The sequence below is a fragment of the Anopheles marshallii genome, chromosome 3 (genome assembly GCF_943734725.1).
Source record: "Anopheles marshallii chromosome 3, idAnoMarsDA_429_01, whole genome shotgun sequence".
NCBI lineage: Eukaryota > Metazoa > Arthropoda > Insecta > Diptera > Culicidae > Anopheles > Anopheles marshallii.
In genome coordinates, this window is record NC_071327.1 from 67,916,905 (window position 1) to 67,934,132 (window position 17,228).

General features: G+C 41.7%; 1 protein-coding gene across 1 annotated transcript in view; it reads right to left on the reverse strand.

Annotated features, from left to right (window-relative positions):
• Window positions 1-1,826, reverse strand: part of LOC128713587 (uncharacterized) — a 52,611-nt gene extending 50,785 nt beyond the window's left edge. Inside the window, exon 1 of the mRNA XM_053808447.1 lies at window positions 1,568-1,826. Coding sequence (XP_053664422.1) covers window positions 1,568-1,826 — 259 coding nt within the window. The remainder of the gene's footprint in view (window positions 1-1,567) is intronic.
• Between the last annotated feature and the right edge of the window lie 15,402 nt (window positions 1,827-17,228).

The following is a 17,228-nucleotide window of genomic DNA, read 5'->3' on the forward strand; positions in this document are numbered from 1 at the left end:
AAACGCCGCTCAAAAGGGACTTTTGGTTTGAGCTTAGATTGCTTATGCTCTAAAAATAAGCATTATTGCATGGCCGACGTGCAAGTAATTGCAGCGGATGCAGCTGCTTTTTTGTCGTACGTCGTAGTTACAAAAACGGGAGAGAGTGAGAAAGTGGGCAGGTATTTTTGAGAAGCCCCTCCGTTACTTCTCTGGCGGTGTCGAATTGAACATGGAGAGTAAACAATGTTTTGGCCTTGAAAAAATATGATGCAGAACGCTGTCTGGATGTCACAAAAAGGTTAGACTAGTTGTGTTTTGTCAACTTTAAAAAATAAAATAATTGCATAAAGCATTTTGATCCTAAAATCTCTACCCAAGATAAACATACCGTATAACTTATATCAATCGTCAAGCGTTAAAACAGTACGCTGATTTAAATTTTTTCTCAATCAGTGCAGAGGTTCAATCAATCACAGAAACATGGAAGTTTAATCTGCTTCATTCAAAGTTCTAATGTGTATAGTTTTTGATTCATGGCTTGAAATAATCAAACCCATTTGGTATTGAAATTTAATTTGGCATAAAAAGTAACTGTTTTGAAGGATGTTATTACTTTTGAGAACATAATTCCTCAAAAGCTCTCTAAAACTTGGTGTTTTTGTAACGCCAAATTTCTAATTTAATTACAGGCACAAACGGGTTTGCAAATTTGAACACTTTTGGCATAATATTGCTAAATTTGAGATTAAACAAAATCTAATTTCAACGCAAACTTTCAATGCAAGAGAGAGAACTGCAAATGAAACTGCGGAAGTAACCACAAAAAAGCTAAAGCTAGTTGTGTAACAACTACTTTACCATTTTCTGCTACCATCCCATACAAGGAACCAGTTCAAGCGAAAGGAAGCACAAACTGTTTTCGAGATTGTGCAAAAGTTTCCATTTTATCGTATGCAACAACATGACACAACAATGATGGACGGCCCGGCCATGGTCCCACGCGATCAAAGCCCTCTTCGAACGAATCAATTTTGCATCCCTCGATCGATCGAATGACGAATGCAGCAGAAATTAATTAATCTTCGATCGACACCAGGACTTGGGTGCGATGAAAACAAACGCATGCAAAAAAAAAGCACGCCTCTAACGGCAAACGGTCTTACTTTACACCTAAAGTCGAAATGAGTACGCTTGGCCCAGCCCTGACAGACAGTCGCCCGGGCTGGAATGCAACTGCAAGTGCAGCTGTGTCTGTTTGCCAAAGCTCGCAACGCGTCGCACCCCTATCGCACGACGCCGACGAAAACCCATAAATCAAAGTTTCGTCTCGTAAGGGGGTTTGCTACTCGATGGGGTTACCACTCGACTCTACGCGAGCCTCGCTGCAGAAAGGGGTCGAGTTCGAAGAATAGGACTGCAACCTCTTGCCGAGATGAAACAACATGGCGCCCGTGAGGAGAAAATTACTTTCGCGACCTACCGACGGCTCTCTAATTGATCGCAAATGAATGGAGGAGTTTTGTACTTTTTTCACCTTCCCCCGGTAAATATACCTAGGGAATATGCCTGAAAGCAGATAAATTACCTTCACTATGGTCAATAACGGCAATTAGCAGCATAATCAGCAGCGTCAGCTTCGCCGTCACGTCGAGGGTCGGGAACATTTTGCCACCGGCCACCGCCGCACCACGACCCACCGGCCGGTCACTGGAAGGGGCGGAGCTGGCGGTTAGTGTGGGCGCCATCGTTCCGGGCGCACGGCGCGATGGTGGTGAGATCGATGCATGGCCGCTGCCGGAACCGCTGCCGGATTTTCGCTGCACTACGGCCGATTGGATGCTCATTGTTTGCTGGTGCCGATTTGAGGAAGCGCATCTTTCGTCGCGAATCACTGCCGGCCGCGCAACCGACACTGCAGCTGCATTTGCGGGTGTTCGATGCGTGGCGGAGACACTTTGCTTTACAAACAGTTGGCGTTACACTTACATCGGTTCACACACACACGCACACACACCGTTGAGCTGAATGGCACAATTCGAGCAGGTTGGACAGATTTATCTGTGGCAGAAGAATGATAAAATTATTGACAAATGTTAGCACAAATTTACTTTTGAAATGAAATATTGTTTGACAACGATTTAAAATTAAATTTTTATGAAATACTGGCGAAAAGATTCATATTTTACTCGAAAATTACAAGAAAACACCATCAATAGGATAATTATCTGTACTAAAATATAAGTCATAAAACTTTTCATGAGTTTTTCAGTGTGAAACCAAGAATTGAAACGAGCTAATGTAATTAAAACGATCCTCCTTAACTCCTCGACCTGTTCTTAGTCTAGCATCCTGCAAAAGCAATCAAGCTTTACGAGCAGTCTTCTAAGAATTTAAATTAATTGCAGTTACCTATTTCTTCAACTTAATATGCTGCAACGAGCAACCAGTAACACAATATGAGATAACAACGAAGAATAGGTCACTACTGCGTGTAGTTGCACATCAATTGTCTTTTCGATACTGTGTCAAGGCGTCCGCACTCTACCTGTTCTGTTGAAGAATGGTAATGTTTTTACTTTCATATTGCACAGCAGCAACCAATTAAAACCTTTTTATAGAACTAGTCTTTTTTCGCAATTCCATTATTGCAAACGTAAGCGTGCAGTGTCATAACAATGAGACGAGCAAAAAAAACAGCACCAAGGTTCATAATGCAACGGAAATTAGCATCAAATGCCGGCAAAAAGTAAAAACATATGTTTTTGTATTGCTTTCATTTTGTTTACTTACAGCTTTGTTTTACAGTTTTTTTTCTAGTATTATTGTTACGATGAACATTGCTGCGAGTTGTACGCCGTTGATAGTTATTTTTTGTTCATTTCAACATTGCATAAAAATGTCATTAACTTTTTTTTCAAATTCATTTTATACAGGCTTGTGTCAAAAGGCTGACATTCGCCTCTTTAGTGTCATAAACTAGTCCGAAACAAGCAATGCTACAGAGTATGTTTTCCCATCAAACAAACAGTTGCCTGCCGCTCGATAAAATGATTTCGTTCGAAAATATTTCTGCCCGGTGTCATATTCGGTGACATTCCTCGTGTTTAATTATTGAATATAAACCACCATGTTTCAATGTACCGGCACCCAGTTTGGCTAAAAATAAGTCACGCAGCCGAAACACAATTCACCGCTAGCCGGTGCCGCGGTGGTTGACAAGTGTGTTAATAAGCGACAATACAGCGCCCCGCTCGGACGTTTCAGCGCGTCCATAAATCATTGGCACTGCCGCACCGAAGGTGTCCATGCGCTGCGTGTAAATATCGTAAACGGTCGCGAGTTCCTAACGAATTTACCGGTATCCCGGGTTTCGCGTGGGTCTGTAACGGATCGTACTGCTTTAGTGCATCGTAAGTGCAGTTTTACGATCGCGGGTGTGAACATTGCAACGTGTTACATTCTTACTGTGCAATCATTGAACCCCTTTTGTATGAAGGATGTCAAATGGGCTATGCTAACTGTGAGAATCCGTGGCGTCACGCTGTTATAATTGTTCCGCAAAACAATTTATTGACCCAAATTATTTACCTCAGTTATTAACGTTTGTTATTTTTGCAAGCTCGTGAGGCACTTTTGTTGGAAACCAAATCGAAATATAATCAAATATAATCTACTAGACTAACTTGTCCCATTGAAAAATATTTGGAAACTATCAGACATGCTTCCGTAATGGAAGATCTTCCACGTATCCATGTTGAAAAAATATGGCAAAAATTGCAGTACAGCAGCTCTACGCCATCGTACTCTTGATTTACTTGAATGCTCTTTTGGATTCCCGGTAGTACCAAAACTTTCAAGAGTGATCAACGTAGATCGAAAATTCTTAATGTCACTTGGTTTCACTAATCTAAGCTCCCAGGAGATGGACTAGCTTATTAGAGGACCTTGAAGCTTGAAGGGAAATGATGATGTTGCGCCTGCCAGATAGCACAGGATAATGGAATGACAATTGGTCACATCCACGAGGAGTTTGTGTTTGATTGATGACTCAACAAATAACTGAAAAGGATTCGCCTTAATGTTAAAAACTATATATTAACTTATATATTAACTGTTTGAATTTTGAGGAGAAGTTTAACGGTTTTGAACCACCAGAAAATAAACCAACAGAATTCAAGAATTTATGTAACAGAGAAGGAATGTGATCGTGAAAAACAGACGAAACAACATTCGATAAATGTAATCCGATCCGATCAGGGCACGGATTTTTCTGTATTTTTTTGCCCATGCAGTTTAGCTTACGGCCATCGTCTTCGCTTGTTGCGATGCACTTATGCTAGAAGCATTTTGCCTAAGGAACTCTTTCTATTCGCACATTTTTTGTTGCTGGTCAGATTAGCTTTAAAAGGCTGCCTCGCTTTATTCTTTCATAACCGATCGCGCTCATTCATCGTAAGCTTCCGCCCGTACGGGTGTAACGTACGTACGATCGCTTGTTTACAACCAGCACGATTATGGCTTAGCCTGTAATCTAATACAATGCCTTCTACACGTGGAAGCAAACGCGAACGATGGAGGTAAACAAAATGCCCCGGCTTTTCGAAATGTGAACACCAGCGTGTGTGAGTGCGCGCGCGCACTGCAACTGCAATGGCACCCGATCCGACCGGCTAAGCGGCTGGAAATTGGTTTTGACGAGCCCGGTCCCGGAATGTGAGCCGGTGTGTGCCATCTACGGGGGGCCCTATGTTTTGGTTTAGTTTCGCGTGTTTTTTTTTTCTACGAGTGTATGCGTACAGTACAGCATGGAATGCTCGGAAGAATGGCTCCCAGAATGGGGACAAAAACAAAACGGCGCGGAACGGTCTCGTAATCCAGAAACCTACATTTGTGTGTTTTGCTGTACATGGGGTTTTTTTTTGCAACCATTTTTCTTGTCTGCGTTCTAACGAATGATATTGCCCCATGTACGGTTGTGGCTGGCAGTGATCAATGGCGGTGTGTTTTAGGTGAACCCAAAAGCGTGTTCCAATAACAAGTTGTGCCTGTTTATGTTTTGCCTTCCAGATGGAAATTGAACTATTTATATTAAAAATAATAAAACAAAATCAAATTTTTATTTAAATTTAAATCAAATTTAGTTGAATAAATTCTTGTAATTAGTTGATAAAAATAAAAAACAATTAATTACAAAGTTGGACTGGAAATCAAATGTAAAATTTATTAACACTAACCAAAGATCATGCTCTAGAAAAGCCGAATTACTAGGTTCAAACTTTTATCACCTTCCGCTAGTTCCTGTCCACATAAACTAGTTACACTGTAAAAGTCAAACCAAATGCAAGTGATTGAAAAGCTGGAAACAAACACAAAATAAGGCCAAAGTAAGGCAAAGTTTGTCGACCGTGCCACAGTTTCATGTCCCGAAAAAAGCAAGTCCTCTGCAAAAACCCCACACACCTTCCAACCGTGGCCGTGGTGTGTTTGGCCAGCCCGGAGTAAAGAACGACCGAAAGACGACGACGACGACGATGGGCGTATCGACGACAGCCGGGGTGATGACGGCATACCACGGCACACAGCGCACTGCAACTTGCAATTCAATTAAAAACTTCAATCAAACCGAATGCATTTTTGACAAGATCGAGTCGCGTAAAACCGTCCTTGCCTGACTGACCGACTCGTACGGCGGGCGACGCCGATCGTTACACCGCAAATATGCAAAATACAACCGCTACGGTGCACTCTGGCGACATGGCGCATGATACATTGCATTTTTATGGTGTGTGTGTGTGTGAGCGTTAAATAAGTTGTTTTATCTAAGCAGATAAAGGCGCGGAGTGGTGCGAGATAGCTTTTTAAAAGATTATAATTTATTGACAGCACTTAGCAGTCTGCTGCAACTGCTGCTTTTCGGTGTTTCGGGAGCAGTTCAGCGCTTCGGGGTGGAGTTTTTTTTTTGAAATTGGTAGCTTGTAACTCAATCGAATGAAGTGTGCTTATTTTTAGACAGAAATCAAATGAAGCATAAATTATTATTCGCACACACACGGAGAAAGAGACACGCGGATCAGTAGCAATATTTCACGCTCTTCGCACATTCACCTTCCAAAGCACGGGTCGGAATCAACCGAATGGGAATTATCTTTAGGTACCGTTTTGCCTACATTCCTTGCCACGTGCGTTTTTATTTTTCTTGTCCTGTTTGCTGTTTCTCGCTCATTTCCTGCTCACACAGCATGATCCATGGGCAATATCGTATCTGCAAAAGCGCATCGCATTGTGTGTTTGTTGTTTTTTTTCTTCTCCCGCTCCCAGATTGTCGCCTTGGAATTCGCAGCATTCGCGTTCATTCCTTCATTTGTGCGCTGAGTGGCACGGGTGAACGAAACTGCACCGTCCAACGAAAGTTGGGAATGCAAAACAAAAGCAAAAGCATTTAAAGGTAAGTGAATAGAATGTAAATAAAAGGCAAACCAAATTCAAATATACAAGTGTGAGTTGAAAAAAAACCAAAATCTCCATCACGACACACGGTTGTTGGATTGCGAAATGGTAGGAATAGTGGCGAAACAGGGAAAAATGCTTCACATATTTATAAATAACAGCATAAGCTTCTGAAAATCCCCCCTCACCCTATTGGACATCTCATCTATCGCTCCGTGCCGGAATGTCACCAGATGTTGGACCGTGCGCCCCTAACCTACGCAATGCCATGAGATGATTTTTTTTTTGGAAATTGATTCTCGACAGACGAAGCATAAATAGTTACACACTTTGAAAATTCATCAACTGAAACCACCGATCGTATCCGACACCACAAGACACATTTGTTTCCAATTATGTTGTCTTCACATTGTTCCCGTGCCGAAATGGTTCCAAAACTGAGCTCACCGCTGCGTTAAGCCTGATTTTGTTATGGGCGCGCATGATTTAAATCAAACAATCGCTTGAAAACCTTCACGCACTACACGCAGGGTGAATGAACGTTTGTATGTTGCCTGTGTGCTACCCAGTCAGCATGAACACCCGCCAGTTGGCGGAATGGCCACTAATGAACAACACAAAAATGACACAAAACTCATTCTGTTTGACGAGCGACACCAGCGAGCCTGAAACCAAAATAAAGCAAACGCCATCGATAACACACATGACGTTCCACCCGGTGGGGGCTTAACTCATCTTTGCTGTACCGGTCTTGTCAAGCGCCTCTTTTTTTTTTTGGTCGGTTAAGCTTAAGCCAAAACGGTGGGACCTCCTGTGCCACATGTGCGCTAGACACTTGGTTAATAGTTTTTCACTTCCCTTTTGCGCTCAGTTGGGCGGCAAAGCACCACAAAATGGGTGTGCGTGTATTCTTCTCCTTTTTTTTGTCTACGATTCGTTTATGTTTATGAGGCCAATGTAACCACAATCTCAGGGAGGTGAGGGAAGGGGGAGAAAACTGCTACCTCCCTGTTCGCAACCAGTGTGTGGCTCCCAAACCGACGGCATGATCATGGCAACAGGCAGTGCAAAAACAAGTGTTAGACAAGACTGCCATGCCTACAAAGACATTAAAAAACAGTGCTATAGTCTTAACAGCAACAACAAAAAGGCAATAAGCAAACATGCCAAAAAATATAAAAACGTACTTCAAAACAAAAACCCAAAAAAAAAAGAAAAACAGGAAAGAAAAAAGTGATCCACAAACAAATGTAACCGCATGTTGGCGGTCGAATGCGATGCGTGCCTTGTTCACAATGGGCCACTGCTGAGATGGCAATGTTAACAGTTTCTTCCCGCGTTGGCACAAAACAAACCCCTTTCAAAACTGGCCAAAAGATGCCAGGATAAATAGTGCTGAAATTGCACATGCAGCCATACATGTTCCATTGGAAGCGGGATTGTTTTTTATCATCGGGCATAGTATCCACCCACCACCACCATAATTGAGGGTAAATGTTTGTTGTGGTCGCCAACCGTTGTTTTGCTTTAGTTCTCGTTTTGTTTTTATTTAAAATTTTTGAATGTGATGAAAATGATAACTTTTTTTTTTTGTTCAATTTATTTGTTTCTACCTGATTTGTGCCCACATTGTTTTCCGCGTTATTGCACACAAAACAAATTATAAGATAATAATGCCATGACCTTTCGATACATCAATTAAGCAATGAAAGGGTAACGAAGAAGTTAATGGGGTTATCAAAGTAGGCATAATTTCAACAGGTCAGTAATATGGACCTGTTAAATTTAATTTAATTTAAACTTGAACTTAATCTAAGCTATTTTTCGCATTTTTCAGCAGCACTAACCTGTACGAGTTTAATATTTTTTTTTGCTTTTTGTTTGATGTTCTTCGTCTGTTTGATGCACCGATAAGCACAACCACTTTCACTCACACTTCCAAACCCGGTGGCTTTTCACGGTGCTTAACTTCCCGTACAATCTGTTACACCACGCACTGGGCAGCTGGGCGAAGATTTAACGCACAACAGCACGCGAGCAGCGATGTTCTGCCTTCGGGAACACAAAGTGTTGCAACCACTGCACTATTATTTGTTTTCTCCACTCCCTATCAGCCTCCTTCGATTGATTGCTGTAGCTGCGTTTGTTTCGTCTTCTCGCAAGCACGTGGTTTTTTGGTTGCAATTTTAACCCCCGTCCAGTAGGCCGCGCTTCAGAATGTAAAGGCTGCTCCTGGTTTACCACGTCACTGATCGAGGCGACACGTTCACACGTCGATAGTCGATAGTACACTAGTTGTCGGGCACTTTGTCCGGTACGCGTTCTGTACGCGAGCACGCAACGTGTAGCGCACACACGCGAAACGCCCGGCGATCAAGCAAAGTTCATCAAATCCAACACGCATGAAGAATGGAATCAAAATTTTACACAAAAGTAAAGCGATAAAAAAAAACAAACGATATCCAAATGCAAACTACAACAACCCTGCGCCAAAAAAAAAAAACAGCACCACTTGTATGTACACTCGAAGAAAACGAAACGAAGACCCAGCGTAATAAGCGAAGACAATGTTCGCTGTCGCGCGATTTTTCCGCTTCGAACAGGCGTATATAATATCTTCCCTTGTTTTTTTCTTCTTTACTTTAACGAACGCGTGCAACCGTCGAATATGGACGCTCTCGTGGCGCGCGAGATTAACACACGAACGGTCGAGGAAAAACTGTGCGATTACTGCCAGGGTAGCGCGCTAAAAGAATCAACAGTGCCGACTGCCGCTTCTGCCGGCCCTGCTGCACTCGCCGCACAACAACCGCAACCCTCCCTCCCCCCCCCCCCCCCACCTCCCTTCCTGCCCACTGCAACCTTCCCACGTTTGCATCCCATTCGTCTGTTTCCGTACCGCGCGTTGGCGTGCGCTCTCACTCTCTGGCTTCAGGCGGTGCGTCTGTCCTGTAAGCTGTGGCTCCCGAGTCAGTTGCTGAGATCTTCCTTCCCGATCGCACAGGCTCGCGAGCACTCGCTCGCCATTTACTTCCCTTTTTGTTGTTGTTGTTGTTGCTGGTGCTAAACTCACCCCACAAAGCAACCCCCCGTTTCCCCCCACACAGGGATGCAGGTGTGTGGGAATGCACTCTCGCAAAAAAATGGGGGGGAAGGTAGGGATGAGTTTATGGCCTGGCTGGCTGTGAGTGTCCCCGAAGTCAAAACCCGAGCTAGTAAACCGAAGTAAATGCGTGTGCAAAAACGATTCAGCTGCTACAGTGGATGAAATTCGTGTAGAACTGCTGGAACAGATGTGACTTGAAGACGGGACCAAGTGTTTTAAAGTGCCTGTTTCGATGAATTGTTTTCTGGTTCAGTTGAAAACCTTTGTGGACAGTGTTTTGTGCGCTGTACATGAAGAAATATAGATTTTGAGCATGGAGGTGTCCTAATATGTGAAAAAATATTAAGTAGTGTACAGTATTACTTTTATTTACTCATGCTCAGCACAAGTAACAAGCGCCTTTGTCTTAAAATATGCGTAAATAGTAGTTGTTATTAATAAAAACTATTCCGAATGGTGTCAATTATCTTTAAGAATGATTTTAACAATTTAAGATAACAGTGTATCTATTTTAACTAAAGCCTTTTTAACATATTATAAAGTATAAAATAAGATTTATGGGGCGGCCCGGTGGCATGATGGTAACGGCGCCGGTCTTCACACGAACGGACTGGACCAAAATCCCATCCGGGCCAATCCCCCGTAGCAAGGACTGACTATCCGGCTACGTGGTAAAATAAGTCGATACGGCCAGGCCGTTCTAACGAAAAAAAAACTTAAGATTTATCTACAATAAATTATTCAAAGTTCTAATAGTCTGTCATACGTAAATTACCTGGAAAAAATATTGTGTAATTTGGAAAATCTCCCACGAATAGACCGGGTATTACAAAATTACCAACTATATTTAGCTGGACATGAAGCTAATTAGTGGTAATTAGTAAGTAGAAAAATAATTTGAGCCTAAGTAAAGCCTTTTTTCAAAAAGGCTTCCAAAAGAAAATCTCGTTCAACCGTTGTATAATTTGTGAGATTCTTCAATTTGTTATGCTGTTTTGTAAACCTTTCTTTCTTTCATTCGCATGCCTAATTGCATGGCCCGCACTGCAGCACTCATCAGCTGACCGCACGTTGCGCGTCGCACCATTTGAGTGACCACCCGAAGCGGTCAAACCAAACGTCACTCAGTTAGACGAAGTTGCATACTATCACTCACACGAAACCGTCGGCAGGATCGTGTGGATGCTGCAAGCGCGAGAGCGCCAAAATGGTCGTCCAGCTTCCGCCAGGAATACGGTGCGTGGATCGATCAGCGTGTCCGCTGGTATCAGATTACTTGATTAGTTTTTCGTACGGTACGATGCACGCGGCAACGGTTTGAATGGGTGGGAAATGGATGGGATTGATTTTGTAATATTGCATTTTTGTACGGAATTTCCTTCAGCCATATGTTTTTTTGTAATAGTTATATTTGTATCTACATTTTTTATACAACAATTTAATATCTATATTTTTTAAACAACTGAAAATAATCATTTTGTTCGTAATAATAGACATATCATTCTATATTCAGTAATAATAGCATAACATATGATTAGATTGGTATAAAAGTTTCTGAAAACGAGATTTTTATGAATTTTGACCACCGTATGATATCCAAGATTCTGTTCGGAATGCCTAAAAGCGATTCTTCTAGTTTTTCTCAACCGTAACTTCCATAACCGCATGAGCCATTTGGGCTCATTCTAACCTCCTACAGGGTGAATTTTGTTCCTTACCGTCCTACCGCCCTTCCAAAAACTCCGTCGCCCACGAGACGATTGGGAGCGTAGTTAAACGCTTAGCATTAGTTCATAGGCAAACAGGTTACGAACAAGGTTAAGCACCTACAAGTGGGGAGAGGTGTCCGTACGATAACGCTTGGGCAGTGTTAACGATCGTTAGCAAGTCTTCGCCAGCCAAACCTGTTTCCAGCCGCGGTAAAGCGCACCCGAATTCGACGCCAACCAGCATATGTGTGTGGCATCTTCAGGGTGGACTATGCGATTCGGTGACCATGCTCACTCGAACAGTGTGTCCCATTGTGAGGCTGAACGGGTGCCATTGGCAGAGGGGTTGAAACCTGGTAAGGCAGCGAGTTAACGCTTTTGGAGGTGTGAATAATTTAAAGAAAAAATGAAAGAAGCAAAAATGCTCACAAAATCAAGTTTATTTTTATTTTTGGCGCAGGAATACTAGACGAACCATGAACTGTTTTGCACGGCAAAGCAGTTTAGGTTTATTTGTAGGCTGGTGTTAAAAAGCAAGTGGGTGGAGGAATTTCTAATGGCTGCGAGAGCAATTTGATGCAAATAGGAAAGCAAATAAACCATAGTAAATATAATGAACAGTGAAAAACTGTCACAATAGCTCTTAAAACTAAAAGTTTCTTAGGTCCTACAGGTAGTCTGTTTTTGAAGATCTGTTTTTCTTCCCTTCATGATCTCGTTCTACATTTTACTGTTGTTCTTCCTATTTTTTTCACAGTGACATTGAGTATTAACAGCCAAATGTTGTTCAAAAGTAGTGTACCATGAAAAATGCTTTTCGCAAGATAAAATACTTGTTGTGTAGAGCAAACGAGTAACATATGATCATATTATGGATTTAAACTTGAAAATTGGGTTAGTGAAGTACAAATAATTTAGAATTAAATTTGAATATGGTCCAATTAACACGCAGAACCCTAAGTTACACATGAAAAGAATTACAGTTAGTCCTGCAGCTAATGCCATAACTTAACCAATAATAAATAATTAATCCTGCTTTATCCGAACAGAACAACATCGACAGCCATTGTTACTTTGAAACTTTTCTCTCTGCAATACATGCTCCACACTAGAAGTGTACAGTGTGTAACGCACTCGCATAAACGTGAGTGCCCACCACTCTCTAGCATTCCCGAATGTAGCACGAGCTCTATGCTTCGGGTCGAATGCAACGCAACAGCAAAATGCACTCACGAAGTGCATTTGATTGGAGAAAAAGTGCATCGCACGCAACGCAACGTAACGATTTTCCATCGATTGAAAACGCGTTGCGTGACGTTTTCCTTCGCCACACACGATCACGATCCATGTGATGTTTCAGCTACAAGCGTTCTAATACTGGTTGGATTGAGCTTTGTTAAAAAAACATAATTAATAAAGGTTTTAATAAATTTTTATTCATAATTTTATGTAAGTAAATATACAGACAGTACCGCCAGGCAGGCCGCCAGTAAAATACGGTAGAATAAAATTGAAGATGGATTTTTTTCTGCAGCTTTCTTATCCTGTTCTGGGCGATGCTGCGTATTAAAACAAATACAAAATAAAACTGAAAAAAATAATCAAAGCATATAGAGCTTGCATACTCTAATACTGTACCAGCTCAACGAAGCAGGGATTCAAATTGCTCTACACAAAACGAGACATGGTATAAGCAAAATATACCATAAAATAATAATAATAAAAATAGAAAATAGTAATATTTTATGGGTTGGGGGGCTATTCAACTTCTCTATCCTTCTCTGCTTTGCTATCTATCCGTTATGTGGAAGAAAATATGCAAAGGCTTCCTTTCTTTGCATATTTTATTGTCTGCTTGTCAACCAATTATGCGACCTCACGCTGCTTTACAACAGCTTAAAACGGTACTGTACCGATTTGCTGGTTATGGTGCAGAATAAATATGTGTAAATGCAACTACTGCTAGCTTAGAAAAAAATTGCAACAAAGATAATCAAGATCACTTATCACCTTCATCAATTTGCATGTTTAAGAAAGCAAAAGAAATTATAAGAATTGAACAACGACTTAATGTTAATTATTGAAAATCAAACGTGGGTAAACGAATTAAAAGTATACTGAAATGTACGTGGAGTTTGTTTTAATGACTTTAAATTTTCAATAATATTGTGTTATGGAGACTAGCACAAAGAGACTTTTTTAAATCACCGATTATAATTAGTTGAATAGTTACTACTATTTAAATTTAATTATTAATTTATTTAAATGCACTAAGATCCCTCACCTCATCTATCTAATGGAAGAAAATTGAATTGAATAATTGAATTGTGTTTTTTAGTATTTATTTTAGGTTGATTTTTGTTAAAAATGTTAGCTTATGTTACAACGTTGCCCTAGGTCGCCCCCGGATATCCGACACATCAAGAGTGATCGTCTTTCTGATCGTCTGATCGTCTGAAGAACTGTAAACATTCCGGAATGACGAGCCCTTGCGGCTTGGTTTGTCCCTAGACTTGAAATTGTCATATTGGCTGTTTTCATACGCAGACATCCTCCATCGTCTCATACCACTTTCCAAACTAAACACGAAAAGAGTACGTCATAGAACATCCGTTTCTGATGCGACGGTGGTCCACCATTCCCCTGCTGTGCGACTGAACTTGAATGTGTGTTTGACCTGTGAAGCAGTCGGAAAGAGATCCTCCACTCGGAGGCTAGTGCGCTGAAAATGCACCGCCATACGACCGTCATGATGGGCCCTCCCGTTACAAGGGGGCCTGTCCGGTACGACAATACCTGCACGGATCGTCTCGGCCGATCGAGACATGACGCATGCGTTTCGCACGGTTGAAAAAGTGCTGAAGCTTTCGCTTCCGATCTTGTGCTCGGTCGGAACCGTACAGGATGGGATGTTTTGTGAGCATGCGAGCGCTGCTATGTTTACGATGTGTGGTCGTTGTTGATTTTCGAGACCTCACGACTCGCGGCTCGACACCATCGGGGCTGCGGCCGCGGGCGCGGGCCAGAACGATGCTATCTTTTATTTAGTCTGCTAGAATCAACAAATCCCGCACCGTAGACACGGTGTGGAATGTTGTGTAAGGGCATGGTCTTTTTTTTCGCGCGTATCCCGCACAATCGTACGATCCGAACCGTCCTGACGGCTGGCGGACGCTCTCAAGCGCAAGATGACGCTGATAAAAGTGATCGCACAGTAACAACACGACGGTGGCTGGAGTAAAGCGGACGGTGGGCAAAGGGAGTATGGTAAAGTGGTCACATTATGCACAGGGCGATGTTGACCGGGTCTGGACGGATGGGGCAGACCCAGATTTTGCAGTTCAATGTGCTGACGTTCGTTGCCACCGAATGTGCACCGAACAGCACATTTCAGGATGATTTTTGTAGGGATTTGCTGGAGCAGGTTTAATGTAAATCGCGCTTAAATTTTTACGACCGTGTAAAACGTGAGAATGGCGCATTTTTTCGATTCTTTGCTATATTCTGACTGATATCTTTAGAAACTTATCTATTCACTATGCTCATTTAGAAGTTTCAATAATCGGAAAGATTCAAAGTTGGCTATCAAGTTTGCTCAAGAACAATACTCAACATAAACATGTTCTATGTTGCAGAGCACATTACCGTTCAGTTTTTGTATCTATATTTATCTAGAAAAAAAAGCAATTGATTTAATTTTTTATCATCTTACCTAAACTTGGCTTTTCGCAAGTGTCAATTACTTGTTTAAACAACTTTCATAATTTCAATTTTTGTTGTTGTTTGAAATGGACGCAGTAATGGGGCGGCCCGGTGGCATGATGGTAGCGGCGCCGGTCTTCACACGAACGGACCGGACCAAAATCCCATCCGGGCCAATCCCCCGTAGCAAGGACTGACTATCCGGCTGCGTGGTAAAATAAGTCGATACTGCCAGGCCGTTCTAACGAAAACAAAATGGACGCAGTAAATTAATCTCTAGAAAAGGTTTAAATTTAGCTAAAAGCTTTCAAAAAAATGTACTCATTTACTTACTATATACTAAACTTCCTTCCATTATGTGCTAATTCATTTAAATTTACTAGTCAAACCGATGTTTTATCTACTCATTTATTTAAGTGTTCATGGATTAATTTACAATAACATACATATCTCATTCTTCACAAACAACACAACTAGCAATACATTATGGCAAAACTGCTTGGGCATTGTATGCAGACGACTATCAATTGGCTTCTGGAGCGGAAAGTGCATCACATTAGTCATCGAAAAACTAACATTCCTTAGCGGCACACAACAACCACACACACAAAAAGGACGGCCGCAAAGCACCACGACCGCAAACCGAACACAAAACAACTGAAAACATTTGCGCGGAAATTGCGACGACAATAAACGGCCGCTTTTCACGTTAACAGTCTTATCGAGCCAAACAACGCGACGCACCTAATTGCAAGCGATAAATTGTCTAAGAGCAAAACCCGGAGTGCATAAGATATGGCGACGTTCGGGATGCACGGCGCACGGGATGCGGTCACGGTTTCTTTGCCTGCCCGGCTGGAACTTCAGACCCCAAAAAAGGAGAATACTTTCAGCTGCTGGAGCATCGTTCGTGTGTGTCCCCGCTCGGAAGATGTTGCTTTCGGATCGTGAAGTTTGGAATAGTTTCTATGCTTTGGTTAGTGCGCACATTGTAGAATGCATTTACGTGCCCGTCTTTCGATTTATATTGTCCCTGTCCAAATGGTAGCTTTTCATTTGGGTTTGTTTTTCTTTTGTTTTTCGTTTGATACATTCAGCGCTTCCTTGCCGGAAATGCATCAGCGCACCGTTTGCGGAATCTTTGTATCGTACATACCCATTTGGCAGAGCGTTCTACCCAGCACCAGAACGCGACGCACGGTAAGCGAAAGTGATGAAACATTTTTTTGTCTGCCGCGAGAAATGTTTAATTTGTTTTAATTTAAAACTGCACTCTCATCGAAAGCAACAACAAACTGTGCTGTGGGACACTTGCCTTTTGCACTAGTGAAATGAACGATCCAACGAGTGGTGGAGGGGATAGGAAAGGGGGTTGGGGGGGGGGGGGGGGGGGGGTGTTTCTCGCCTCGGCTCAACCAGTACTCCCGAGAGGATTAAACAAAAATGGTCCAATTAAGACGTACCGGGCTTTGAAGTAATCATTAATTTTAATCAACTGTTCAATATCAACTAAAAGCCGAACAGATGTGGGCCCCGCTCGCCTTGGATCGTTAAACGATCAGGTGGAGAAATTAAACGAGCACTTAGTGCGAAAGATAGTGTAACATTGGTAATCCTGGTGCTAATGGCATTTGGCATGAGGTTAACAGAACTGATCTTAGCACAAGTGTTGGATATTATGCGTTAAAGCATGATACATTTGATAGCGAGCAGATGTATGTTTGGTGTAAAGAAATAGCTAAATAGTAGATTATAGATGAATTATCTTAAAAGATAATTATATTAAATAAATCCAGGTTTTGTTCTCCAGGTATCTTAAAGATACAGGGTTTTTGATATGAAATAGTAAAGCAGGGGTTCTAGGGTTCCCTTCAAGTCGAGGTAAAATATGTAGAGGGTAGATGAAGATTCTCTTGAGCTTTTGCTAGCTCAAATTTATTATGAGCAAAGCTTTATGAACACTTAATGGAAAAACGCCTAAATTAAGACATTTTTAAATTATTAAGAATTAAATTCAGTTTCAAACGAGTTTCAGAAAGTTGACAGCACGTCCAAACAACACGATCATATTGAACATATTCAAGATCAACTTGAATAAGATCTTGAAATGCCTCCAACTGTGCCAATGGAAGTAAATATTAACTAATGTAACTAATCTTGATTTTCATTCAATAATAAAAAAAAACTTTTATTTCAAGTTTGAATGAGTGGCCACGCATTACTCGCAGCGGGTACAATAAAACAAAATTAACTAAAATGTTGCACGACCGTATGCGTCTCAC